Genomic DNA, 27,934 nt, shown 5'->3' with positions numbered 1-27,934 from the left:
CCAAATAAGTAATCAGAACCATTCATGGCTGAATGACTGTGCGAAACTAACTTTAGCTGTATTTATAGAGGATTTCTGTTTCTACTTATTACAGGAAAAAAGACTTACTTCCTGTTTCCATTGTGTTATAGGAGGAAAAATAAAGATATTGCATAGAAAGCTATGGTTGTAAATATCTAACACTTGTGGCAGAACAGCAGTTCACTGAACTTCCGATGCCTTACAACTGAGACTTGTAAGATGGCTTTAATGCGAGCCTTGATTTTTTAACCTCATGATCTCTGTGAACTACTTTTAGTGAAATGCCATGGAAAACAAAGCAGAAGTAAGGTGAGAATGACTGTAAGGAATGGTGCAATTCAGATTTCTACACATGCAGAATATTCTTTGTTGCTAGGAGGTCTCTGACGGTGACATATACGCTTGAACAATATGGGTAAAATTTTCACATAGTCTCTAGACATGTTCAGCTTTGCACTAGGAAAGCATAGGGATGTATCTGTCTTAAAAATACCTTATTTACAGAAACAAATTGAAAATTAACTTAAACTGGAAACACATGTAAGCAATCATTTAGACTACCTGGATCTGCATGCACAAGACTGATACTTTAATCATGGTTTAGTGCCTAGGTGCTGGGTGCAGGAATTCTGTGGGCATTGCACTGGAGAAACTGCTCGAAGCTCAAAGGCTAGGTGCATGCTGTTGGGTATATAACTCTCTTTCTACTTCTATCTACTTCAATAGGATGAGTCTGGCCTTATAATATTAGCAAATAAACTACATTGTGCAAAGTTTACAGCAGACAGACTGGATGCATCTGAAGCATTTTGCATTTTCTGTGATGACAGTACTCAATCTAAAAATAGAAATAGTAAGTTTTTCTTTTCCTTTGCTTTCCAGATATCATTTCTGGACCACAACTCTCTATTACAAATTTGATGTATCTGAACAATATGTGCAGTTGGATCTGATTTATGAAAAAAACAGCTTGAAATCTAATGCAAAATACCATGTGTAAATTCCGCACAACACCTGGGTTTAAAAAATAACTATTGCCTTGCAGTGTTCCTAGAAATCTTTGATTTTACAGTAGTTATTTCTGCAAGAAGCTGTGTATAAATATTGTTTGAGATCAGCATCTAAATTCCGTCTTCACATTACTAATATTTTGAAAGCCAACTGTCATAAGGAATGGGAAAATTACAGCTATATTTCCAAAAAGTTTAAGAATTTCTACTTGAAAAATCATATTCAGAGGATACATTTTTGTCATGAGAAATAGCAGATACCTAGCAGACCTATGGCTGTGTTTCTTACACTAGCAGCAACGCAACATGAAGAACCAGTTATTTAGGATATTAAAAGACATTCAATGCATAACTGCTTTGATATCTAAGATAACCAGTTATGAAAGAAAAGGCAAATACTGCAGAAGTTACTAAGCGAGCTAGCATGTAAGAAAAAGTTGGAAAAGACTCTGTTAACAGTTGTGAGAAACAGAAGTGTATTAGAGAAAGATAATATACATGCATAATTTACAAACCGTGTCTTTAGGGTGGCCCAATAAGTAGAAATATGGGGACCCATGCTTGTCACTTTTCATGCACATGGAGAGACTGGAAGGTACCATTCCTAAAGGAAGGGGAGGAACAGCCTAGGACCAATCATTAGAATTAACAGAACCAGTAACATACAGATATTGTACTATTGTTAGAGCAGAGAATTCTTAGTAAGTTTAGAACAACTGAGTAAAAAGCTTATATGTAACAGGAAAGAAGTATTTCTGTAAAGCCAAGACAAATAAGCATGCTGTGAGTCTAAATATTAGTGGATGACTGAAAATACTGTGCATATACATTCAGGACATAGATTAACCTGGGCTACAGATGTGGAGTACATCTTGAGGTGCTTTTTGAAGGAGTCATAACAAATAAAAAGAAAAGAGTTTAATACATTTCAGAATTGTGCTAATTTATTTGTATGAAAATCCTTCTATTGGTATCAACTCTGACATTTTTGGTTTTATTGATAGGGTAGTGCTGACGCATGAGCAATGAGTTTCTTCAAGGCCCTTCAAAAATAAGTTCTAAACTGCGGCTTCCTCCGTCTGTTTCATCATTAGAATTAACTTGTTTCTTGCAGAGCTCATTGCTAGATGGCGAGGCTGTGTTTTGTTAGTTTTACTTAATCTTTAATGTTACTATTTTGGGATTTTGTGAACATTTTTCACACATTTTGCCTTTAGGGATGCCTCTTTATCCCAATACTTGGCTGCACTATGTAGATGTCCTTCTGATGGTGCTTACACAGCTATGGCTATGGCCTGAAAAATATGATTGTCTGTAATTAGGTTCTCAGAGTGTGAGCAGACAGATTTTTAGAAGTGCTGTGCACCAAGTAGCTCCTGCTGAATTCTATAAGCTCTTAGGTAGATGCATACACAGGTAATTAAGCAGCCATTGCAAGATAAATCTTAGTCTGTCATTTTATTCAAATTGTATTTAATGCCAGTCTGAGAACTGCTCCATACGACAGTGATGGCTGTAAGTTTGTTTTCTGTTGGGTGTATGGAACCTCACACTCCCTCCAGCTGGACTGCCCAGGTATCAAGTACATTTCAGGATCAGGATTCCCAGCAGTCCTTCCAGTCTTTCTTGCAGAGTAATGTGATTTCTTACTATGTTCTTTGGAGAACATGGCTAGCAGACTATCTTTATGAAACATTATGCTGATGTTCTTCAGGTTTGGATGAGCTGTGATAATTCACCTTCAGTGGAAACACAGCTCCTCTGGCTATCCTTATCCTCAGGAAAGATGTTCTGGATGCTGGATGATAAAGCATCTGTTTACTAAGCTTCTTTTATTGCACCCTGCTGTGGAATCAGCTACCATTTTTGAGCATTAATAACATCCAGGCTCCTTCCCATATATTCTGATGGTACAGTGCATGCCACAAAGCGATTTCTCCCTCTGAAGTGCTCTGCAATCTTTGGCATTTATTTTCAAGCAAAATTAGCATCTGGAGTCGAGGTAAATGATGCATTTGCAACACACATTATTTCTTCCCCTAGGTTTGAATAGTGCTTCAGCTCAGCCAGATTTTCTGAGATGTGCTTGTAGGGACAGATTTCCAGGCAGCATAAACTGACATAACTCATGCAGGAGATTTACATCCTCGTAGGAGCTGGTTCATTGTTTCTTCACTGAGTGCTTTCTTCTTTCTAATACACATTCTTTTTTTTTTTTTTTCACAGCTCATTTTCTTACAATTGATGATTTTTCCTTAAAACTGCTTTTACTGATGTCAATCACATCATCATTCAAACACTGATATTTCTTGCACTTAAGTATATATAGCCCTATTTTGTACTAACATTGACTGACGTGATTCTGGAATTTTAAAAGTATTGATTATTTTGCACAGGGAAAATAAAAAGGTTGAAGACTGAGAGACAGTAATGTAACAGGTTTTGTCTGGTTAGTTTAGGTTCTTCTAGGTAAGCTTCCATCTTTTTAATGCTTTGCGTCTAAATGCCACAGCTGTTGGAAAGGTCTTTAAACACAGCGTTACTACAACTGACTTGGGAAGTCTCTGACCACTTTGCTTTGCTTTTGGTGGGAAGAGGCAACTACTAAATATTGACGAGTTTGTCTGCTGTCCTCAGAATCTCTTTGTTGGTGAGCTTACTGGCATGATCTTCTGTGTACAGTTTGCCATTACTTGGAAAGGATAGTCTTTTCTGGGGTCTTCTTCTGGCCTTATCAAGACATGCCCTCTGGGTTTATTAATTTCTGTTTGTTAACTTCTGTTTTTAACTCCCTAAGCAGGCTGCTGTCCATTTTTATGTGCACCTTCTGTTTGTTCTTAGAGTATTTCTCATTGCAGACGTCATCCTTTGCTGTGATACTTTCTGGAAGTTGTGTGCATATTACGAAGTAATTTCTGAGTAGTTTTACTGTTTTTTTAGTGTAGTAGGAAAACATGGCTTTCAAGAACAGCTTCTTAGTTCTCCTCTCATACAGACCAGGGACTCAGTTAGGAAAATCATTTGATTAGATAGTACTACTTTGTAGCAACTTTTATATCATAGTGAGATGTATTTTTACAGAACTAATGCTAAGCATTCCAAATGCCTTTGCAAATGGTGAGCAGGGCATTAAACAGTTGTGTGAAGTTATCTTGTTTCTTTCTGTTAGCAGTAGAACTCTTGTTGTCCTGGGGAAGGGGAGGTTTGTGCACTTTTATAATTTTCATGGTATTTGTTTTCCCAAAACAATGCTGTTCACACTGAACTTTTTTTACATCTATTTACATTTTCTTAAGACTTTGAAATAAAGTACAGATTTATAAGATTATATAAATATAGAATTTTATTTTGGATCTCCTGTAAGTCAGGGCTTAAGGGCCATCCAGAACTGGGATCTTAAGAAAGTCAGATTAGGAAAAGCTCTGAACTATAATAGATTCTTTGCTCTTAGCCTGTGACCCTGCCTTAGACTGAAATGTTTTCTGGGGAACCAGAGAACTGCCAGTAATGGTTCTGCTATTTAAGAAGGTTTACTACCACTTCATCTGTTCTGTTTGTTCTTTAATTAAAATTGATGTACCTATCCCTACAAAAGAGTTTCGGAGTTGATCTGAATCTCTGTTGGAGGTCTTTCAGAAAGGATTATACACTGGTCAAAACTGATATTAAATGTCTTAGTATTAATTTATCACTATTTATCAAAGACATTTTGGCTTTGTTCCTTCTCATCAAAAGTATAGCTCACTAATTTTATCACCAGATGAATGGGCTAAGCTGTCTTTGCTGTACACATTCAGAAGCTCTTGAGAGCTGGAAAAAATGCAACACGCGCTATTCTGGGTAATGCCTCAGCTGCAGAGTTTGCTCTAGTTTAGTGAAGAAAACAGTGCAATTACAATGTATGCTGACAGCTGGCAAAATGCTGACTTTCAGTGGAGCTGACTTTAATGTCTCCAACAGAGGTGATGAATTTACATTGGTAACAAAGACTGACCTGAACCTATATTTAAGCCTAAGTATTACTTTGAATTTTCATATGCTACTGCAATTCCTCTTTCTAATGGAAATGATGGTGACACTTCAAAAGTAACATTAGAAAAGTTTAACAGAATTTTAGACCTCCCAGCTTAAGAAAGTCAAGGAAGTTTCATTAAAAACTTTTTTTCCTGTGAGATTTCAAGTCCAGCTGTGCACATCATAGAACTTCTGTAAATATATGACATTGTTACACAATTCTTTAGAGTAAGCCCTGACTTCAGTTTTAAAATAGAGCTTTTTGTCTTTGAATGACTTTTGGATAGTTTGTTTTTACTTCCTGTCATTTCAGTAGTGAAATGCGCTTTCTATATTGTCTAAATGACTCATACTTTTTTAAATACTCAAAAAAGACTCTGAAGTCCCCCCAAAACAAAACATGAGAAGAATGGCTTCTACTTTCTCACCACAATGAGCAGTCTTCTTTTTCATTCACAGTTGGCTTCTACTTGATCATTTGTGTATATTGTCAACGATAATAGAATTGGTGAGGTTGTCAAAGGAAAAAGTACATTTTTGTTAAAGTTTTGAGTTTAAACTCAAAAGACTGAATTGTATGACAACAAGATCATCTGCTGTGATTAAAAATGCACAGAGAAGTACCAATAGAGGAAGAAAAGTATAGTTTGTGGGCAAGTCAGCAACTCCCAGCACACTCAGAGATGTTACCTAAAGAGTTCAAAGGTCTTCCTCCAATGCACATCTTATTAGCCATTGCCTGTGTCAGGAGGGCAGCAGACAGTGGTGTACACATATATATGGTCTTGAGCCAAGGAAGCACTTAAACATATGAATAAGTCCACCTGTACTCAGGTAAGCACTTAAGCTCATACTTAATGTGCCCCAGGACATTACAATATATAAATATCTGCAATTCCTACTTAACTCAAAAGCAAAATAATTAATTTATATAGGTTCATGCACACAGAAAAATGTAAAGATCAAAACCCACCATATTCTGGGACCTGGCCTGTTCCACGTTTCAACAGCAGTCGTACTCTCCTGCCACCAGACTTGATTAGCTCTATTGCTCTGGCATGTGTCATGTCCCTTGTGCTTTCTCCATTGATTTCAATTATTTGATCTCCTACCTGTCAGGTAAGAAGAATATTGAGTCAGACACAATTACAGTAAAATGAGTGTTTCAGAAAGAGGCACATTCAGTGGATCACAGGTTACTTGAATGACGGACAGACACATCAAGGTAAATTTGTTCCTGTCTGTCTGAGGGATATTACTGGCAGATTAAATAACCTCCAAAGAGGATTCTAAACGTGCTATACCAAATGTTGCTCATCTTCTGCTGAAACTAGTGTAATGCATTTGCAACTTGCCTCATGCCCTCTACAAGTAAGAGGTTTTTGGTTTTGAACTGCTTGATATGTTGGAATCACTGTGCTACACTTGAACTTGTAGCATTGTACAGGCCCTAGAAGACACTGCTGAATTTAACTTACTGTTCTTACACAGAAAAGAGAGGTTCAAATCACAAATACAATGATCCATCATTTGAATATCTAAACCTTGGTAGCAAAGTTTCACACCAAATTAAGAGTTGTTATGAAGCAAGGTATTAAACAAAGAAAAGTTAGTAGCTATAACACAGATCACACAGATTTGCTGGAGTTCTTACAAGAACCTTGAACTACTTTTTCACAGAAGGTTTTTATTTAGAGTAAGCACAGCCCCTGGATGATGTGTCTGGTTAAAGTGGTGGAGTCTAGGGCGTTGATTACACATTTCTGCAAATCATCTCCCAACTGATTTTCCAGTCAGAGTTAGCTTCATTAATATTTTTCTGCCTCTGCTTCAACAGCTGTAAAATGGGGCACTGATGTTTGTGTCTCCCATCTCTGTCCCTGGTTTGTCTCCTGCTGGGATGTTTAGACTCTGATATTCTTTCCATGAGAAGAGCCAGTTTTGATGCTGGAAACTTTCTCAGTAAATAAAAGAGTACCACAGCCTTAGGAGTGTATGTTTTGCAGCTGCATTGCAGAAGATTCCCAGCCCCATTACAAGGGTGACCCAGGTGAAGTTCAGAAGGAGGGCTGATCTCCTGGCACCGGTGGAGGTGTAAGTTCAGGTGACAGTAGCCAAAACGGGTGTGTGAGTCTCAGTGGGTTCAGCAAATCCAATCAGAGCCAGAGGAGCACATCTGCTTGGCAGGATCACACCTGCCTCAGTCTGCATCTACAGCTTCCTCACTGTGCATCTACAAGAAGGGTCAGAGGGACCCAAGGAACTACGGGCCTGTTAGTCTGACCTCAGTGATGGGAAAAGTCATGGAACAGGTGATCTTGAGTGCTATCATGAAGCACATGCAAGAGGACCGGGTGATCAGGCCCAGTCAACATGGGTTCACAAAAGGCAGGTCTTGCCAAACTAACCTGATCGTCCTCTATGACAAAGTGACTCGGCTGCTGGATGAGGGAAAGGCTGTGGATGGATCTTCCTGGACTTCAGTAAAGCCTTTGACATAGTTTCTCACAGCATTCTGCTTCGGAAACTGTCAGCCTCTGGCCTGGACAGGCGCACACTCTCCTGGGTGGAAAACTGGTTGGCTGGCCGGGCCCAGAGAGTGGTGGGAAATGGTGTGAAATCCAGCTGGAGGCCAGTGACAAGTGGGGTTCCCCAGGGCTCAGTGCTGGGTCCAGCCCTGTTCAATGTCTTTATCAATGACCTGGATGAAGGCATCGAGTGCACCCTTAGCAAGTTTGCAGATGACACTAAGCTGGGTGGAAGTGTCAATCTGCTGGAGGGTAGGGAGGCTCTGCAAAGGGATCTGAACAGGCTGGACCGCTGGGCAGAGTCCAATGGCATGAGGTTTAATAAGGCCAAGTGCTAGGTCCTGCACTTGGGGCACAACAACCCTGTGCAGTGCTACAGACTATGAGAAGTCTGGCTGGAAAGCTGCCTGGAGGAGAGGGACCTGGGGGTGTTGGTTGACAGCTGACAGAACATGAGCCAGCAGTGGCCCAGGTGGCCAAGAAGGCCAATGGCATCTTGGCTTGGATCAGAAACGGTGTGACCAGCAGGTCCAGGGAGGTTATTCTCCCTCTGTACTCGGCACTGGTGAGACCGCTCCTCAAATCCTGTGTTCAGTTCTGGGCCCCTCACCACAAGAAGGATGTTGAGGCTCTGGAGCAAGTCCAGAGAAGAGCAACGAAGCTGGTGAAGGGGCTGGAGAACAAGTCTTATGAGGAATGGCTAAGGGAACTGCAGTTGTTTAGCCTGGAGAAGAGGAGGCTGAGGGGAGACCTCATTGCTCTCTATAACTACCTGAAAGGAGGTTGTGGAGAGGAGGGCGCTGGCCTCTTCTCCCAAGTGACAGGGGACAGGACAAGAGGGAATGGCCTCAAGCGCCGCCAGGGGAGGTTCAGGCTGGACATCAGAAAAAATTTTTCATGGAAAGGGTCATTGGGCACTGGAACAGGCTACCCAGGGAGGTGTTTGAGTCACCTTCCCTGGAGGTGTTTAAGGTACGGGTGGATGAGGTGTTGAGGGACATGGTTTAATGGTTGATAGGAATGGTTGGACTTGATGATCCTGGGGGTCTTTTCCAACCTCATGATTCTATGATATCCATTGCACTAAAATAACAATACTGCATACATCCTAGATTTGTTTAAGGGCATCACATGGATTTCAACGATGATGAGCACTTCCTTTTCCTCTTACAAGCTTGTCTTGACAAAACCAGCTCTCTGCTGGCATTGGAGGTTGAAATGTTTTCTTATTTGTATTTTTGCTTTGCTGCCATTGTATTTCTGTCAACTAAAAGTGTAATCCTTCAGGGGCTTTACTTCCTTTCTGAATTTGAAGTATAATATTTACCAAAAAATTGTGCATAGTGTGAAATGTCAACAAGACTCCTAGCATCAAAGAAAACCGTAAGGGATGTCAAGAAGTTATCTAGTTCCTACTTTTGTTCAGAGACAGAAAGAATGCTAGTAAAATCACCATGACAGTGTTTCACAGTAGGAATTCATACTCTGTCAATAGGACTTTCAGCCCATTTTAAAACTCCCCTGGGATCCTGGACAAAATCTATGCCACTCTTTTACTTAACTAAAAAGCCATTGATAAGAATAAAACCCCTCAGCCTTGCTATCACACTTTGTAGATGATGCAGACTGAGCAGTGGGGGAAAAAAATCAGCATTTTTAGGTGAAAAAAAGGTCTTATTTTTGCAGCACAGATTTCTTCCTTAGTGGATTTTCTCTGTTAGGAACAATGCATTTGGCTCTACCATGCAGTATGCATCTTCAGAAATTTCTGATGACCTTCCTGCCACAGGGACAAAAACTACAGGTGCTCACTGGATTGTGGACAGGTCTGTCCAAGGTTTGGCCATGCTGGGTGGTTTGCAGCATCCTGACTTTTGGAGCAGTTGGTAGGATGTGATTTCTGCACATGCTCAGAGCAAAAATACCTCTCTTACCACTTCTATAACACAGACAGAAGGTGGATTTCTAGCATCCCCACAAGGATACTAGTTAGGTCAAATATAGAAAAAATTCGACCAGTTTGGGAAAAACTTTTTTTAAATGTCATGAAACAATTAAACCCTGGTAGAAATCCTGTAAAAGCAAACTCAAGTTTTCCAAAGGCCTAAAGACAGCTCTTTTTTTTGTGTTATGTTGCCTGGATAGACTGCGTTTTGCAGAAGAATTTAAAATGATCTTGTTAGCATGTTTTGAGAGAAGGAGTGCCAGATTAGATCAGATGAAGGAGGTGTTTTTAACATTCCTTGATAAATAGCCTTTAAAATTAGTACTGATGAAAGCTGTGCAAAGCATGTAAAATTCTTCAAATAAAATCCTCTCCACTCTGTAAAAAGGTTAAGTTAACGTCACATTTTTCCCTTGTTGTTTTCCTTCTTCTGTTCTCAATGGTCAATGTGCAGGAACTATCTTGTATTAAGGTAACAATTTCTGTATTTCAGTGGAATAAAATATTTTTTCTTTGTTGGCAGCATGTAGCTGATTTGATAGTTTCCACTTTTAATATAAAGTCTTATGTGCAAATAACCTTGGAAAGCTAAAAAAACCCAGAATCCAGCTTATGTGACCAAAGGAGAGGAGAAAAAAAAGTTTGCAAAAAATAAGTACTCTGAAAATTACATCCAAAGTTGTGAGATGGGAGTTAAAATGAATACTTGCAGAAGCAGTGGGTTGTGTTCCATGCATTTGTGTCTTGTGGCTGATTGATACATAATTGAATTGTAATGCCTTTGCAGAACAAGGACAGCTCTGATCAGATAAGAAAGAAAACACACTCTTGCCAATGCTCTTACACTGAGAAAAGCTTCAATTAGGCTTTACATTCATATCTAGAGAACTGATATGAATGAGAAAACTTTGACTGAAAAGTGATTCCCCATGTGCCTAAGAAGGTAAAAAGTCCCATTCTTATTTTTTTCCATAGTTCAACCTTTACAACCTCCTTTTCCTTCCCCTTGCTAATGTAGATTCTGTGATGTCTGATATGGGAGGAAACCATGCTGTATGCTTTATGACTGTCTAGGCATTCAAACATGCTCACTCTCTCTCCTCTTTTCTGTTATGGAACAGATTTTGACAAATTGTGAGGCTGTTTCTGTCTTTTTAAAATCCAGCGATTATTTAAGAGGAGCTAAGATATGCCCACATATTGAAGATGCACCAAGGTGAAGCCAAAGCTAATGTAAGCACAGAAACAGGTTCAAAAAGACCAGTGCCTATTACATGGGATTCTCATTACTCTCTTTTCAGGATCAAAAGTTGACTCCGGCAGCTTTATACCACACATTATATTACTCCATACTTCTCTTCTGGATCCTTCCAAGTCTGCCTGCAGTCTCCAGACTGGAGAAATTACTGAGGTAAGGGGTAGGCAGAACAGATCAAAATTATAACATTCTTCTTATGTGGGAGAAACACTAAATAATAATGTTCCCACAATAAGACTTTTGCCTTTTTATAACATTTTGTGAGATTTGTGACTCACGGTTTTCCGAGTTTATCCCCAGCAGTGCTGTCTATACAGTTATCCTCCATTTTGCACTGTGCATCTGACTTCTCTGCCCTAAACCGAGCACAGGGCACCTCAGTGAATTTTCTCAGATTGAATCCTTTAGTATGAAATTTTCATTTTGAAATTTAAGTCAGTTCCTCAAAGTCCTTTAAAACCCTCTATGAATACTGACATCTTGGCATCAGCACATTATATTCTATTATTTAGCAATAGGTCTCCAATTATTAATAAAATTATTGAATTAAGCTGGTTTCATCCCAGACTCCTCAGAACCACACTTGTAAGTCTGTATGTGTAATTACTATTCAGGAGCAAACCATTCAGAGCAGTCTTTGAGAGGGGTTATTTTCAGTAACCACACTACAATCATTCTGCCTGAAGTCTATTTCCCTATTTAGTGAATTTCTTACTAGGTGGTGTTCAAACGTGAAAAGAAGATGCCTCCTTCCCCTTTCCCCACAAAGAAATCAAAATGAAAATCAGAAATAAGAAATGAATATTAGATTGATAAAACAAGATTTGCTTTTCACGATTTACATTTTAGTGGGCTTCAACTTTCTCATAAATTGTCACAGATTATTTCTGAGGATACAAGTTAAAGGAACTTTTCTCTGCTATTTAACTTTAAAAATAAGGAATAGGTTTTCCTTTCTGTAGTATGCTATTAACTTTCTTATTCTCAATGAACTCTCACTGGCAGCAATGCTCAGTCAGTGAGAATCAGTGAGAATCAGTAGCAGGGATGGTAAGTTCTGCAGCTAAATGCTAGACCAAGGCAGACAGGTGGTCCCTCCAAGAAGGAGCAACTCCTGACCCCTGGAAGCAGCAGCTCATATGGGTGCAGCTGATGTGCAATGGGTGTTCAAGGAAGCATCTGTGGGAGATTTAAACGTCCCCTAAGGAACATGAATGATAGGAGAGTGGTGAACAGAAGTGTGGTGCATGAGAAGGGCGTGGTGAGGCACTTTGCAAGGTAGTTCACACAGGCAGGGTGAGCAGACAACGGCTTGGACAGGGCACTCCACCTTCCCCAGATGTACCAGGGAAGCATGGTGTTCACTCAGCAGCAAATTAAAGCCTCTCCAAGCTCTGCACCAGCCATGACTGATGCAGCCTCACAGACAGAGCCTCAGTGGGTGCCTGTTGCCACCTGGATGCCAGGCTGTAGCGCGTGCACCCCTCTTGCACTGGTATCAGACGCCAGCTGGGAATTCACCTGTGGAAGGTGTGCTTGGGTGGAGGAACGCCTCTGCTTGATGATGGAACTCAGGGAGGAGGTGAGCAGTCTGAGAACCATCAGGGAAATTGACCACTGTAATAACACCCTGTGTTCCCCATCTCAGACACAACAGGCAAGCATGCCTTGTGTGACAGAGGACTCCCCATCCTCTCTCTATTCATCTGAAGAGAGAAATTCAGGAGCTGGAGCACAGCAGCGCAGCAGCACAGCAGCACAGCAGGTGTCTCTCCCCTGTCTCAACCTCAGCCTCACAGGACCTCTTCTTTTGCTGTTTTTCATATTTCTTTTAATATATCAGTGTTATCTTTTCTTGTTACCTTCTAAACTTTCCTTGCATATTGCTTGGTTATAATTCTGACACATTTAATCTTCCCTCTGCAGCAAGGAGGACATCAGACACCTAACAGGTGTTGCAGCATCATGCTTTGAATATCTAATGTTTCATTGGATATGATCCTGTGGCATTATCTCCTTTCATGGAAAGTGACATATCTCAATATCAGACCATTATTTTTAAAAGGCATTTCAGCAAGATGCCTTCTGTGGAGATATAAAGCTTGTCAGATGAGATATCAGAATATTTTAAAGGATAAACTTCTATGTGGCAACATTATCATCTTGCATGATATTTAATACCTCTGTCATTTTTACGCTTTATGGATTTCATTTTTGTTCAGAAATTAACAGGAAAAACAATTCCCCATATATGGAGAGTTAGCCATTGCTGAAATAATATCTTCAGTTCCCATGCCACTCAGGTACAGTTTTTGCCTGACAGCCTGAGAGGATGCATGCATCCTAATTGCCAAATTTTAAATCAACCAATAGCAGGGAAAAGGTTTGAGAGCGCAGCCACTGAAATGCAACATTTTGATCTCACAGAGCAGAGACTGCCTTCAGCTCTTTGGAAGAACTTGAATTTGAAGGTGTCATTACACAAGATTTGTGCACAAAGCTTCAGTGAATTCATCCCTTCGCAAGGCTTGCAGTCATTTGGAGGCCAGTCAGGCAAAACGAACCAACGGACCCTCTCCCACTCCCAACAGTCAGGCCATCCATCATGGCACATCCCACGAACTGGCATCAGCTCTGATCTGTAACCTTCCTGGCATTCTTGAGTAAAGAATACAATGCCAGCAAGATCAGCATCCACACTCTCCAGCCATTCCCATCAGCTTAAGGTTGAAATGCATTGACAAGCCAGCCTGAGAAGCTTGCATGCCTGCTGCCTGAACTGTACTTATTCTGAAGAAACATGCTCTTTGCAGCCATGACTCTGTTAATTTTACACACATTGATTTTGCATTGTGTTTCTTTCTTCCTGCACAACGTGGCCCTGGCTCAATTTCCATGCTGTTTAGGATAAATACCTACCCAAACCCACTGTTTCTCCTCCTGATCTGATGGCATTTGATAAAGAGAGAGCTCCTCTATTATATTCTTACAATGTGTGGGCACGAAGTAAATAATGAATGCTTCCCCCTCCTTAATGTTTTTAAATTTGAATATTAATGATTGAAATGTAATTATGGAAGTAGTTTTTGTGTATGGGAAATGTTCTTAAAAAAATCTATTTCAGTTCAAGTTAATTCAGATTCTCCATCCATGCATAAGAACAACTGAACTATAAAATAGGGTAGCATGTATGCTGTTAATAATGAGAAGATAATATTCCTAAGGAATGTTTAAGTGACATCACTATTGATAGGTTAATTAGAAAGAAAATTGTAAAGCTTCTCTGAACCATTAGAATAAAGTGTGTCTAGTACATACGAGTTTATCTGCAGGGTCTTTGTTCTGCCCACATTTTATAGCAATTATTACCTGTCTTGTTAAGAAAAAGCCAACCACATATACACACTGAATTTCAGAAGAAGGCTAAATCAGAAGGAAATACATACAGCTTCATGTGATAAAGAGGTTTTTCCTTGCTCAAAAGTACATTTAAATACTGATGATAGCCTTGTGTATGTTTGCCTCGGTCAATGCATATGGAATGGTCTCTAAGCAGGTGTATAGTTCCTAGCTGCATGAAATGAAATGAATTGTGAATGCATGTTTTCCTTCTATGTTAAATGAGGAAATATAATGATAAAAGGCTGCCTCAAATGATTTGTGCAGAGGACATTGTTATCTGTCATTTTATTAATGCATTTTATAATTAAACCTCAGGAAAGAGACTACTCACACCCAATTCCTTTTACATGGGCCTTCTATTTTTATGGAAACATTTTTTCAGGTTATTTGTTGCTGCAGTTATTGTCAATGACTCCAAAAGGCTGAGAGATTGTCTGTACTTGGAGACTGAATAGCAACTCCAGAATAACTATTTTGGTGAATTTCCAAGTACTGTCATGCCCTAATATAATTTTCTGGAGTTAGGCATGGGTTGGATATCTGCTGTATGAATTACCTTACAGCAGAGAATCTGCACTGCCTGGAAATCCCAAGTGTTACGTAGAACCTGAGCAAAGCTATGGGGTATTTCTAGTGATTCCAGTGCATTTTAGGTATTTGAGCCTGGATGCCTCAGTAAATGACATGGTATTTCTCTTTGGAGAAATTATTACAGCAACATAACCCATGACACTTTTGAAACAACCACCGATGAAGATTTAGAGTCACAAACTCTTTTTCTCTGTGGCCTACCAGCTGTTTAAGCACCTGTGGCCTCCTAACCCTGGAAATGCCCAGCTCCTTGTTCCTGCAGCGAGCCACTCTTGCCTCCTGCTCAAAAGGGGAAAGCACGCTGCAGGGAAGAGAGGGGTCATAGGGCATAGACTGAGCTGGTGCAGAGCACGAAATTACTTTTGCACCACTCCTCGGCAGGTGCTGCAGCTTCTTTTCACTTTTTCAACTTTTCTTCAGAAAAGAAGAAACTTTTGAAGCGCTGTTACAGAAAGAGATCTTGGAAAGTGGAAAATGTGCATCACCACGTGTCTGTGGAGAATGGGGAGTGCAGAAGAGAGAGATGAAGTTTGCAGTGGTGGGTGTCTGACAAGACTGCAAAGTGGATTTCTGGTACTACAGAAGACTTGATGAATTTTGCAGCATAGCTGCAAAATACTCCTGGCATATGTGAAGTAAAGATGTCAAATATGAAAGGAAAATTCATTATCTTACTACAGTCAATTGATGGACCATTACTTTTTTAAAATAGAGCTAGGATGACTCAGTGTAGTGTAACGTAATATTAAGAGCAGGTACTACCTATTTCACTACTACAATCATTAATAGGAACCAGTAAAGACTGTTAAAAAGGAGGAAGAATATTTTATGGTATCTTTTTGATGGTCTCAGCCACTTCCCATTAGGCAGAAGCAAAGCAAATTCAAGACTTGACAAGTCTTTTTATAGATCCTATATAGAAGCCTAGACATAAATGTCCATGGACACTACTTCATCCAAAGCTGCATCCACATAGGCAAACAGAAAAGAAGATAAACTGTGGTGAGCTAAACATAAAAACACAAAAAAGATTTTGAGGAGGAAAACCAGTAAAATGTAAGGGCTAAGAATATACTTCCAAGCATAACAGAGCTGTGGAGCTTGACAGAGAACCAAGATAAAAAAAAGACAGTTTGGGTGCAAGGTAGAAAAGATGGCAGAAAATAGATTAATTATTTACATGAATATTTGCTAAAGAGGAGGGCAGCAGAACTCCTGCACAGGAGCTGCTTGCCACAGGGGTGAGCCTGAGGAACTGACTCAGACAGTAGGGTTAGTTACCAAGATTTTATAAAAAAACTGATTAAATAGTAAGTAACCATCAGAAGTAGATGGCTTTCTTCCTCACATCTAAAGGAATTTGGATATGAAGCTGCTGAACTACGTGCAGCTATGGGATCTAATCAACTGCCTAAATGAGTAAATTGCTGAGTAGCAGAGGTATGGGAAGTGGCAGGCATGACAGCAGCCTTTAAGGACAATTCTGAAAAGTAACCAAGCAAGTCTCATGTTCAATTGAGCAGATGGAAGGAAGCAATAAGGATGGTGAGGGTTAGTTGGCACATGGATAACGATGATATAGTGGGGAAGGGTCAGTGTGGCTATTGTAAAAGAGAAGCCATTCCTCATAGATCTATTGCATGTCACTGGAGCTGTCAATGATTATATAGATAAATGTGATCTGGTTAATACACTGACATTTTCAGAAAGCTTTTAACAGTAAAACCTTCAGTATGATCTCTGCTGTGTGATGAGAAAGAAGGTCTTCTAGGAAAGACATGAAATTGGAGAAAAGAAATGCCTTAAATAAGTGGTCAGTTTATGCCTTAAATAAGTGGTCAGTTTTCACAATTAAAGGATCAAACCACGGTGATTATTCTGTTCTACATATTTGTAAGTGGTGTGGTAAAGAGGTTGAAGATTGGGGAAATATTATTTGAAAGCAACACAATACCGTGCAGGATTATCTATTGTAAATCTAAAGTTAAATGCTGTAAAAAGATAGCACAATATTGTGTGTTAAAGCAGCAGATGAAATTCAGTGGTTTTAAGTGCTAAGTACAGCACGTAGAAAATTACACACAATCACTATAAATTAACCAATACATATTATAGCATTAAAAAAATCTGTAAATTGCTGATTGCCAGGGTTTGTATGTTTTTATGCCAAGTAGAAGAATAAATTCATACTTGTCCTGTATTCCTTTCCTAAATGTCCTCTACTTGTCCTTGTTGGAGTGAGGATAGTGGACTAAGTGGGCCATAGAAATGGGTCTAAAATGTGTTTAATTTTACCTCCATAGGTGATTTCTCCCAATTTCTACTTGTCACAGCTTGGGAGAACACAGAAGAGAGGATGCCTCTGTCATTCCTGTTGCTGGACAAAGTATTTCTGTTATCAGAGTGGCACCATTTGGTGTGTTCATTTTTTCTAATACTCTTGATTCTTAGTTTTTTAAGGGCTAATTAATTTTTTAGACCTGAAAACCTTTATAAAACTTCTATGTCTTAGAGATTAAAATATGGTGCCTGCCTGACAACTAAGTATTTTATTCTTAAAATTTCATACTTTATTATTAACTTGTTCTTTTTCATAGCTGGCTTATAGGATTTTGCTGTTAGGCATAGAATTAAAAGTTTGCCTTAAACATGGCAAATTGAGTACACTTTTGCAAGAATGATGTTAACTACATGTGTGAGAGAAATATTCTCTCTCCTTACCTTTCTGCAAACAAATTCTAAAAAACATGCAGAGCTTTTTTGAGAAATGCTGAATAATAGTTCACTTTCAGGTAATTCATTCTTAATTTATAAAGCTTTTGCACTGTCAAAATATATTCAAGATCTCTGAGGACCTCTGTTTGCATTTCTTCATTGTACAGACACAAAAATGTTGATCAGCTTTATGCCTGTGTGTCAATATACCCTTCCTTGAGTTCTGCCAATTACATTAACCCAGCATCGAGGTCATGTTGCCACAGGCTGGCATACAGCTCATATGCTCGAGTATCCCAGATGAATTTCCAGAGTTCAGATCAATCACACCCAGCCTCACTACAAGTGAGGTTGGACAGTGATGTATGTAGTAGGGAATTGATGTGTGAATGAGATTACCCCAAAGGGACATGCTATTTGGTGGGAAAGCATAGCTAACATCTTCCTGTACTGTTCAGATGGATCACAAATCACAGAATAAATGGATGGGACTAAGAATATCTTTGCCTTTGTGTTCCATTTTAATGACAGGGTTCACATTCATTGAATGCTTATTATGATGGTAAGATTTATATTACTGTATAAAGTAAGGCAGGAATACCACAGGTAAGTGCTACTTATGTAGAAAAGACTGACTACTTAACTGACATGAATCACTGTGTAGGCATTTGTCTTACAGAAGTATGCACAAGACCTTAGTCGAAGAGAGGCTGGGGGAGAACTGTATGCTCCTGAGGCATTCTTCTACCCCTTATATGTGGGCAGAACATCAATATTCTACATATAAATATTAGCAAATTTTCAGTGGGGTTTCTGACAACCTTCTCAAGCCCTCACATATATTAAGCACTCAGCAGACTCCCTGTTGCTTCCAGTGCAACATCTGGGTAAGACCTTTTTGACTTTTGGGATCCACCACTGCTCCTTCCACTTTTATGCTTCCTGTGACCACAGTAAAGCCACAAGAGGCGTTCCAATAGCAATATCCAATTCTCTCCAGTATTCTGAACATAGGATTTCACTGCCTTCTAAACCTGGAGATTCACATGAGTCACTCAGCAGTATATCTCAAAGTTCTAAGCTTTCTTTTGGATCCAAAATAGAGTTTGCTACAGCAAAAATTAAGGATTACACTGATCAGTCCTTGGTTTATTTTTGGATACAGTGATTGCCCTAACTGTTTGTAAGGAGGTCACAACTGATCAAGCCATCTTTGCCTTCTTCCCATTTCCTTGCTGTAACTTCTTGATTGTGTGAAGAAATGTCTGTATCTGCCATCTACCGTCTCTACTATGTGATAAGTGCTTGCCTCCTATTTTTAATACTTTTTGCTCCAATCACCATCAAGATGAGCTGAGCTACTTCTCGCTTCCTGTACTTACTGACTGTAACTGCAGGTGTATTATACTGCAGGTGGTAGGCAAAAACCCTTTGACATGGGGTTAATCAACAATGGAGCATCCCAAACAGATGCTCCATTCTTCCTTAATAAGAAATATACATGAAGCTCTCTAACAGTGAAGAGCCAGTGCAATTTGTGGGGTCTGCACTGCAACATACTCTTAAAGATTTCCATTTATTGTAGAGTAAGAAATTGTACATTCTTCCTTTTGAGCTTTTATTGGATAGTTTCTGACAGGAAACAATCGGTCCTGTTGATGATCAGAGCATTTTCATATTTGCCCCTTTCCTTTGGCAATAGGGCTATAACAAGCTGAGATAACCCTGCAGAGACTCTGCTCTGGAGGGACTGAAAATATATAGCAGTAACATGTGATAAGCATAATCACAAAGACTATGAGAAGTTCCCTCTATGTGAAGCTACAGGAACAGTATGCAATTTCTGGTACAGAATTTAGCCTTGGAATGGGAATCTCACATAAAAATGTATGGGGTAGCTCAGCCATTTCTGCTTGAATTTTGTCTTCCCTGAGATGCAAGACAACAGCTACTAAAAAAACATTTTAAAAAGAATGATGATAGGTTACACATGATCATATGAGCTTAAAAGAAGTGTCTGTGGAAGCTGTGTTATGTTCAAGCTGCAGACACGGAATGATTCCTTAATTGCTGGAAAGAGATGGCTTTGATCTTTTAAAAATGTAGAAATCAAGGTCTGCTAAGAATGGATACAGTAGTGAAGTGACTAGGTGAATAAATGTGTGTGACAACAAGCAATCAAGAAAGCTGATATGAAAAAAATCCCGTGATGAACACAGAAGTAAAAGATTTCAGCTTTGTGTTGTATAAAGGCTTTTCCACACACTTCAGGGACATAATTTACTAAAGCTGCTCTAAACTTTTACCAATTTTAAGATATGCCTAGCTACCCACTGAACCTAGAATAGCTCAAATGAGTTCTGGGTGCCTGGACTGAGACATTTAGGAGTGTCCTGATCCAGGGACAGAGTTGTACATTCCCTCGATAAACTCCACTGTTACACAGTTTACAGAGCCCAGATAGATAGCTGCCTATGTACTACCTATTCCTTCAAGAAGCCTGAAGAGTCAGTTTTGATCAGAATTATTTTTTCCCAGGAGACATAGTTAGCAACAGCTAACTATTACAGGACACCCTACTGTTTGGAAAGCTAGCCTCTAAGCTTTTCAAAAGGGACTTAAAATTATCTCTCCTGTGGCACAAGAGAGGACTTTAATACTAGGTTGTTAGTTTCTTAGGCACTCTGTCCCTCTTATTGCAAACCAGGATGTACAAGTCACATTGTGAGAAGGAAAAAAACAGAACTTACCAGACTGTGTATTTGGGACACTTACAAAGAGCAAAATGTTAGTTTTCATAGAATCATAGAATAACCAGGTTGGAAGAGACCCACTGGATCATCGAGTCCAACCATTCCTATCAAACACTAAACCATGCCCCTCAGCACCTCGTCCACCCATGCCTTAAACACCTCCAGGGAAGGTGACTCAACCACCACCCTGGGCAGCCTGTTCCAGTGCCCAATGACCCTTTCTGTGAAAAATTTTTTCCTAATGTCCAGCCTAAACCTCCCCTGGCGGAGCTTGAGGCCATTCCCTCTTGTCCTGTCCCCTGTCACTTGGGAGAAGAGGCCAGCACCCTCCTCTCTACAACCTCCTTTCAGGTAGTTGTAGAGAGCAATGAGGTCTCCCCTCAGCCTCCTCTTCTCCAGGCTAAACAACCCCAGCTCTCTCAGCCATTCCTCATAAGGCCTGTTCTCCAGCCCCTTCACCAGCTTCATTGCTCTTCTCTGGACTCGCTCCAGAGCCTCAACATCCTTCTTGTGGTGAGGGGCCCAGAACTGAACACAGGATTCGAGGAGCGGTCTCACCAGTGCCGAGTACAGAGGGAGAATAACCTCCCTGGACCTGCTGGTCACGCCGTTTCTGATACAAGCCAATATGCCATTGGCCTTCTTGGCCACCTGGGCACACTGCTGGCTCATGTTCAGTCGCTGTCAACCAACACCTCCAGGTCCCTCTCCTCCAGGCAGCTTTCCAGCCAGACTTCTAGTCTGTAGCACTGCATAGGTTAGGTTTTGAATGCTATCAAATGTTTTGGCAGCAGTTTCAAATGTAATATACCTTCCATAATTTGAATTTTTATTTCTCTTTCCTTCCAAATAAGATACAGACTCCCTCTTGTCTGCTTGCCTTTTTGGATCCTTGGCTCTTGAATATTGAAATCTCCATTTTTGCTAGGAATTATTCTTGGTGTAGGTGGATGAAGTTTCCTGAATAACCACAAAAAAGGTTGATGTGAACTCTGTTATCATAGGAAAGGATGAAATACACAAATTGTGTTAGTTTGTAGCATGCTGTGAAACTGTGCACAGCATGAGTTGGTTACTATTGTGAGTCTCACTGTGTTGTACACTTGGCATGTTAGAACAGACCAGCTAAGGCCACACAGATTACAATGCAACAACAACACAGACAATCATAATTGCCACTGCAGGACTTTCCTGTCCCTTGTGCCTATTTTTATCTCCAGCTGTGTACGCCTGAAACAAAGCAAGGGGCACAGACAGCAGGAAAGGCAACAAAGAAGAAAAAAGGATTGAAGAGTCAAAGAAGAATTGCAGAGCATGACCGATGTAAAATTCTGCAGTGCCTGTATTTCATATGTCTGTTCTGCAAATATATAAGATAAATCTACAAAAGACTGAGAAAAATAATGTAGTCTTAGGCGATAAGAAGAAACTAGAGGTATAGTTAACTGGTGTATATTGACTGAGAAAAATGAGTTGACAAGACAATGAAACCAGAAATGTCAGAGATGAGAAGTACAACTTCCTTGGAAGATGTGAGAAAAGGGATGCAACTCACATAGTGACAAAATTACACAGTGGTGTGTCGTGTATAGAAAAGGATGTTTTATTCTCATTTTTTATGAATTTTGCATTCAGTAAACACAGATGTGCAAGATACTCTGTACCTCTGTAGCCTTCAGCCACAGGCTCTTTCTTTGTTGCTGGTTTCAATAAACATGCTGGCTGGAGGAGATACCATTCAAGGCAATAAGATATCTGTTGATCATATCTCACGTCTACCATACACTACAATCATCCTTAACAATTCTCCTGAGAGCAGTCAGTAGTTTCCCACGTCTAACACAGAAAGGGACAGGGATCTGCAGGCAGAGTTCTGCTGATCATTGTCCTCAACATGAGACAAGAATAAAATATGACTTATCATGAATCTTATCTAAATAGACCTTTAATTTTTTGCCAGTGGTTTTCGAATCTTCAGAGGCTGTGGGGACTATGTTCCACATCGGATAAACTATGTTCCTCAGCTCTGGTGACTGACTCAACTCAATACGACTACCACTGAGAGTGTGTGTGCCACATCGTTGCCCTGCTCAGAGACTGGGCATTGCAGCTTTATTTTTCAGTATTGAAACCCCAGTTTCATTTTTTTCCCCCTAGTGTTAGAGTTACTTGAGAAATTGAACTTTTATTTGACCACACCTCTGCCAGTATGGGGTTACGTATCAAAGGCACTAATAATTCTCCAGGCATTTCTCAGGGTTCTTTTATAGAATCATAGAATCGTAGAATAACCACGTTGGAAGATACCCACCAGATTATTGAGTCCAACCATTCCTATCAAACACTAAACCATGCCCCTCAGCACCTCGTCCACCCATGCCTTAAACACCTCCAGGGAAGGTGACTCAACCACCACCCTGGGCAGCCTGTTCCAGTGCCCAATGACCCTTTCTGTGAAAAATTTTTTCCTAATGTCCAGCCTAAACCTCCCCTGGCGGAGCTTGAGGCCATTCCCTCTTGTCCTGTCCCCTGTCACTTGGGAGAAGAGGCCAGCACCCTCCTCTCTACAACCTCCTTTCAGGTAGTTGTAGAGAGCAATGATTTAATACAGGTTTGTCTTATGGACTAAGACATGGTCTTATTCAGCCCTTTGCCATGATATAGACAGAATCTCATATTTCTGGTACTCCTCATCTTGAAGAAGAAAAGAGGATGGAGATGCCGTTTTAGAACTCAGAGCTTTCAGGGAGTCTATCTGCCATTTAAAGTTTTGGATAATCAGAATTTTTTTGAACTCTTGTCCTTAGATCTAAAGAAACTTCTGTTCATTACTTCTAATTCGTAAGATATCTTGCTCTTTGTGAAAATTCACTTAGTTTGCCAGAAGTGTTTTGAGTCATTTGTTTCAAGTCTGTAAACCTTGCTGCAGTAGGCTTCTCAGAATTCACCTTGTAGCTTGCTCTCTGCTCAGCTGTCAGTATTGAGGGATCTGTATTTACATGCAATGTAGGCATGAGGTTCCCTCCTACAGACACCTTCTGCGAGGCGTCTCCATATGTCTTTTCCATGAAATGCAGTAAAATCCTGCTGGAGTAAATTGTGGCATGTGACCTGACATATGGTTTTATCTGAAGTTACACAATTTTGGCTGTGGTTCTCCAATATTGGTTGAGAATAATTTACTGACCATGCAGGGAGAGGACACGTGAAGAAACACTTCTTCCTGGCAACAATTTCTGTGTCTTTTGATGGGCATTTCCTTCCCGTGTCTAGTGACAGATGGATCCAGGTTAAATTATGATGTATGCTCAGGCTTTCTGCAGAAGCAGAGTCTATATGCCCAAACAGAAGGCTCAGAACATGTAGAAGAGCCCCAGCTAAGAGTAGTATAATTAGCCTGTGAAAGTTTAGAACTGTTTTTAAGGGAATAATCCCTTTTAAGGGAATAAAACCTTCAGACATAATACAGTGTCTGTATAGGCTGGTAGAAAGGGATTTTTTTTTGAGTGCAAAAACAATATGCTGATGAGACTGATGAACTCTGTATGACATCAACTCACTGTTTTTTCACCTTTCTGATTCCTGGAACAATTCAGCAGAAAATCAGAGTCAGTCATAAAGGACAATTAAAGACTATTTTAGATCTTGTATTCTTGTTCCTCAGTGGATTGGTTTTTTCCCCAATAAATACACTAATTGCCTAGAATGCCATTCCCAGTGGGAAAGAAGACCAGGACTTCTGACTGGAAATGGTCATTTGATAACAAACTTCATTAAACTTTTTTCTCCTTTCCATCAATCTTTTCAAATCCAGACAGTTCTGGCATGACCAGTCTAAGACTATCACTTCCAGCACTTACTCCATAAGTCTATTCTCTCATAGAATCATAGAATAGTTTTTGTTGGAAGGAGCCGTAAAGATCATCTAGTTCCAACTCCCCCTGCCATGGGCAGGGACACGTCCCGCTATCATCTGCTACCATACTTACCTGGAGTTCATAAAAGCCTGAAGATCAAATTGTGAGTGTCATAAGGATGCCCTGATTTTGGTGTAATTTTCTTCATGTTGTTTCATTGTTGCCTTTTTGTTCAATTTATCCTATTATTGGTATTTTGTATGCCTTTCATACTTCCCTTCCTCTGTAATGGATCTCATCTATTTTCTTTTACAATAGATAGTTCCATATTAGTTCTTTTTTTCCATTTAATGTCCTGCAATCTTAGGATTTCAGTCCTTAAATTTATACTCTGCATCTATAATCTATGTGTCTTTTACATATATTTAGACCTCAGAATCTTTTGAATGTGTGATGATAGATTTTCTGATTTTTTAACGTATCCAAGTGTAGAATAGCTATTGGGCTCATCCTATCAGTACAGTTTTACAGTGCCCACTAACTTTGAGCCTCTCTGGAGCTGTCTTCAGTTAGAAATTGTGTTGCTTCAATCACAGAAATTTCTAAACCCACTAGTGTAAATGTAGCTCTATTACTTTAAAGTACTTTGTATTATGTACTTCTTTCTGAAAAGTAGGGAGATTTATATCAATATGAATGGGCCTTTATCAGGGATTTTGTTATCTATAACTAGACCAACAACAGTGTTATTTATGGAATGTATTTTACTTACATCTAAGCAATTTGTAGGTACCATGCTTTATTATATGATCTGTTTTTTTTCAAAAGCTTAGCTGGTTTAATTTTTCTTTTCTTGGCTCGGCAAGTGTGAATGATGGTAGATTTATGTGCATTATATCTTTCTATAAGCAAAATCTTTACCTGTTTTTCTGTAAGGCATCAGTTAAATCAAAAAAGGCTGCTCAACAAGGAGGAAACAGGAAGCAAAAAAATAATGGAAAGAAGTAGATCGTGAGAAGAACTATTAGCTGCAAAATGCTTCAGATAAGATCCTACTACATAAGCATGGTCTACTATCTCCAATTCTGAAAGCCTAGGATCAGATAATCTGATCTTTAAAGATGATGATGTGTGAAGTGAGAAGTACTGAACTGTTTTTTTGCATGTATTGCTATAGAGATGCATCTGTGAAATGAAGATACAGAACTGCAGCGAGCACGCTGGTTGTCCCGGCCAAAAAATGGGAATAACCTGCATTATTAACAGTGGATGTAAACTCAGGAAAGGAGATGTGGGTACAGAACTCTGCTTACTTTGCTCATCTTCTTATCTACTCCATTCCTTTTGGCAATTATCATTTATTTTTGTTTTGGTTTTCTATTTTTGTTATGAAGAAGCTTTCTTGAGCTTCTGCTGCCCATCAGTTACAAGTCACTGCAGATAAAAGTCTTGCAAGTTCCAAACCCATTTGTGACTATCACAATACAAGACTCAGAGGGAAGGCTGAAGGGTAAAACTGATTGCAAAGAAAGAGGCTTTTAAAGTGGAGAAAACTCAATTATGACTACCTAAACAAAATAACTCTGGACTGTTTATGGTGGTCACATCAACAAATAAAGCTTTAAAATAAGTTATTTTAGAAAATATATTAATATATTTTCATTGTAAGATACAGGGCTTTTCCTAATGACATTGAAAAAAGCTATGTACTTGTGTTATACACTTGGTATGTTTAGGCTACTCCTAGGGTGGATAGTCTAACTTTATTCTGTGGTACTATTTTGTTCAAATGATGCACAGTTTTAATAGGTTAGTTTTTTGCCTAATACAGGTTATTATTTGAAATGAACCCTCTCCAAAAATATTGTTCTTCTGTTGTTCTGTAACCTATGCTACATATTTCCAAATATGTGATTCCAGAGCATATTAAAAGCACAACTGCTTCCTCACCCTTATTTGCATTGTGCCTGATCATGTACATCTTGCTTACAGCTTTTCGTTAAGTACAACTGACTGTGATAGTGCTACAGTACAGAAAAGAATGAAAACATCAGGGAAGACATTGAGCTTAAGTTCTAGCTGCAGCATTAATTCATTCATTTCACACAAATAATAGTGTGGGAGTGGTTCTCAGTTACCAGTTGCCTGTCTACTTGCCTTCCTGGCTTTCTCAGCACAGAGAGCGTTGATCCCATTGCTCTTTTACACAAGCCCCCAGTACCAGGGGTTTGCATTCCATGCTACGATTGAGGACTGAGTGACTTCTAAAATTCTACAAAGCTAGCAAATTAGGAGTGATTTGAAGCATACTAAAAATCCTGAGCTATATGCAGAAAGTCTCTGATTGTATAGACTGATGACAATACTCTTTCAGCATGAAGTCAGACTTGATGAGGTGTTAGGGTCATGAAACAGAATCTGTGTAACAACTTTGACATTTGCAAAACCTGGCATTACTACTGTACTGAACACGATTTCTATTGCCTATCTTGATAATTAAATACTGGTTCAACAAGGCTGTGCTAATTAGATGCATAAAAACATGTTTTATGTTGACTCCTGGTAGTTACTTTTTTCCTACGTTTTGTCTTTCTCCCTTTGTGCACTCACTATTCTGCAAGGTATCAGCAACCCTTGATGATTTTATGTCCTTTCTTTAACACAAATGGACAGAATAAACACACCTATTTTTTATTAGGTTATTTTTTCTACACAGAGCATGTAAATTTTTTTATCTTGGTGTTTCTTAAGTGATTGTTTCTGGTTTTAGTATTTGAAAGTGGTGTTATAATTTCTACCAATACAGGCCTCAGATGCGCTGACACTTATTCAGACAAGCAACGAAAATTGATCATTACAAACAGGACTGAATATCATCAATAAATAAACTTAGGAAATACTATGAAGGCAACTTGATCAAATTCGTAAAATAACACAGACCAGGTTTTTGGTTTAATAGCTATCATTTTGCTTTTGTGATTGGAGACATAACGGTTAATTATGTTGATATTATTATCCAAGCAATACCAAACACTTTGTCAGAGTTTTTGAAGTTGCTTAAGTATGAGAAAAGAATCAGGAGAAAAATGCTTAATGCAGTAAAACCTACTATCAACAGAAACTAATACATTTATCCCACAAAGAAACTACGCAAACCTACTACATGTTTCAAGTAATTTCTTCAGCTTTTCCAGGTCAAGTTTATATTACTAGAGGTGTCTGGCATGAGTTCTGTATAATCCAACCAGAGATTAAAAAAAAGATTTCTTTTTGACCCCATCAGCAAGCATATCTGTAAATGTTGAAAAAAATTGTTACAATGCATTTTACTTACCCTCATCCTTCCATTTCTTATTGCTGGTCCATCTTCTGCTAACCTCAATACATACAAATCCATTTTGTATTCCCTTCCTCCTCGAATACTAAACCCAAAACCCTTGGCTCCTTTCTCCAAATCAACAGTGAAATAATCAAAGTCCTGTATAGACAAATACAAAATGAAGGACAATTAATTGTATGAATGTCATTGTATACATTCAAGAAAATTTTAAATGTATCTCTACAAGTGTATCAAGCCAATTAACATAAGCAAAGGGACCTTCAAGGTATACTCTCCTTCCTTCTTACATTGAGGATTCCAGAACTGGACATAGTGCTCCAGGTAGACAGACAGTGTGTATATATATATATGTAAAAAAAAAAAATATATATAATATATGTATTCACACTACCCTATAGACACACAGTTATAAATGTAGTGTTATTTGATGGATCATATTGTTCTTCTTTAATATTAATGGTTTTAAAGTAATTTCATCTACAGAGAAATAGTAACTTGAA

The 27,934-nt window shown here is 39.2% G+C and overlaps 2 protein-coding genes across 17 annotated transcripts in view; both read right to left on the bottom strand.

Annotated features, from left to right (window-relative positions):
• Nucleotides 1-27,934, bottom strand: part of MAGI2 (membrane associated guanylate kinase, WW and PDZ domain containing 2) — a 741,259-nt gene that overhangs the window by 16,096 nt on the left and 697,229 nt on the right. For 12 of the 16 annotated variants that reach the window (XM_069878960.1, XM_069877803.1, XM_069878147.1 and 9 more), the window contains 2 exons: nt 27,429-27,572; nt 6,019-6,157 (listed from right to left, as the gene is read on the bottom strand). In XM_069878960.1, the coding sequence (XP_069735061.1) occupies nt 6,019-6,157; nt 27,429-27,572 (283 nt within the window). Of the gene's footprint in view, nt 1-1,546; nt 1,658-6,018; nt 6,158-27,428; nt 27,573-27,934 lie in introns of all 16 variants that reach the window. The other 4 variants (XM_069878631.1, XM_069878806.1, XM_069878891.1 and 1 more) reach the window with 2 other exon arrangements.
• TMEM60 (transmembrane protein 60) overlaps nt 1-27,934 on the bottom strand; it is a 322,734-nt gene that overhangs the window by 120,694 nt on the left and 174,106 nt on the right. The window lies entirely within an intron of this gene.

Source organism: Phaenicophaeus curvirostris, chromosome 1, assembly GCF_032191515.1.
Source record: "Phaenicophaeus curvirostris isolate KB17595 chromosome 1, BPBGC_Pcur_1.0, whole genome shotgun sequence".
Taxonomy (NCBI): domain Eukaryota; kingdom Metazoa; phylum Chordata; class Aves; order Cuculiformes; family Cuculidae; genus Phaenicophaeus; species Phaenicophaeus curvirostris.
The sequence above is the reverse complement of the archived record's forward strand: the minus strand, read 5'-3'. Positions and strand labels throughout refer to the sequence as shown.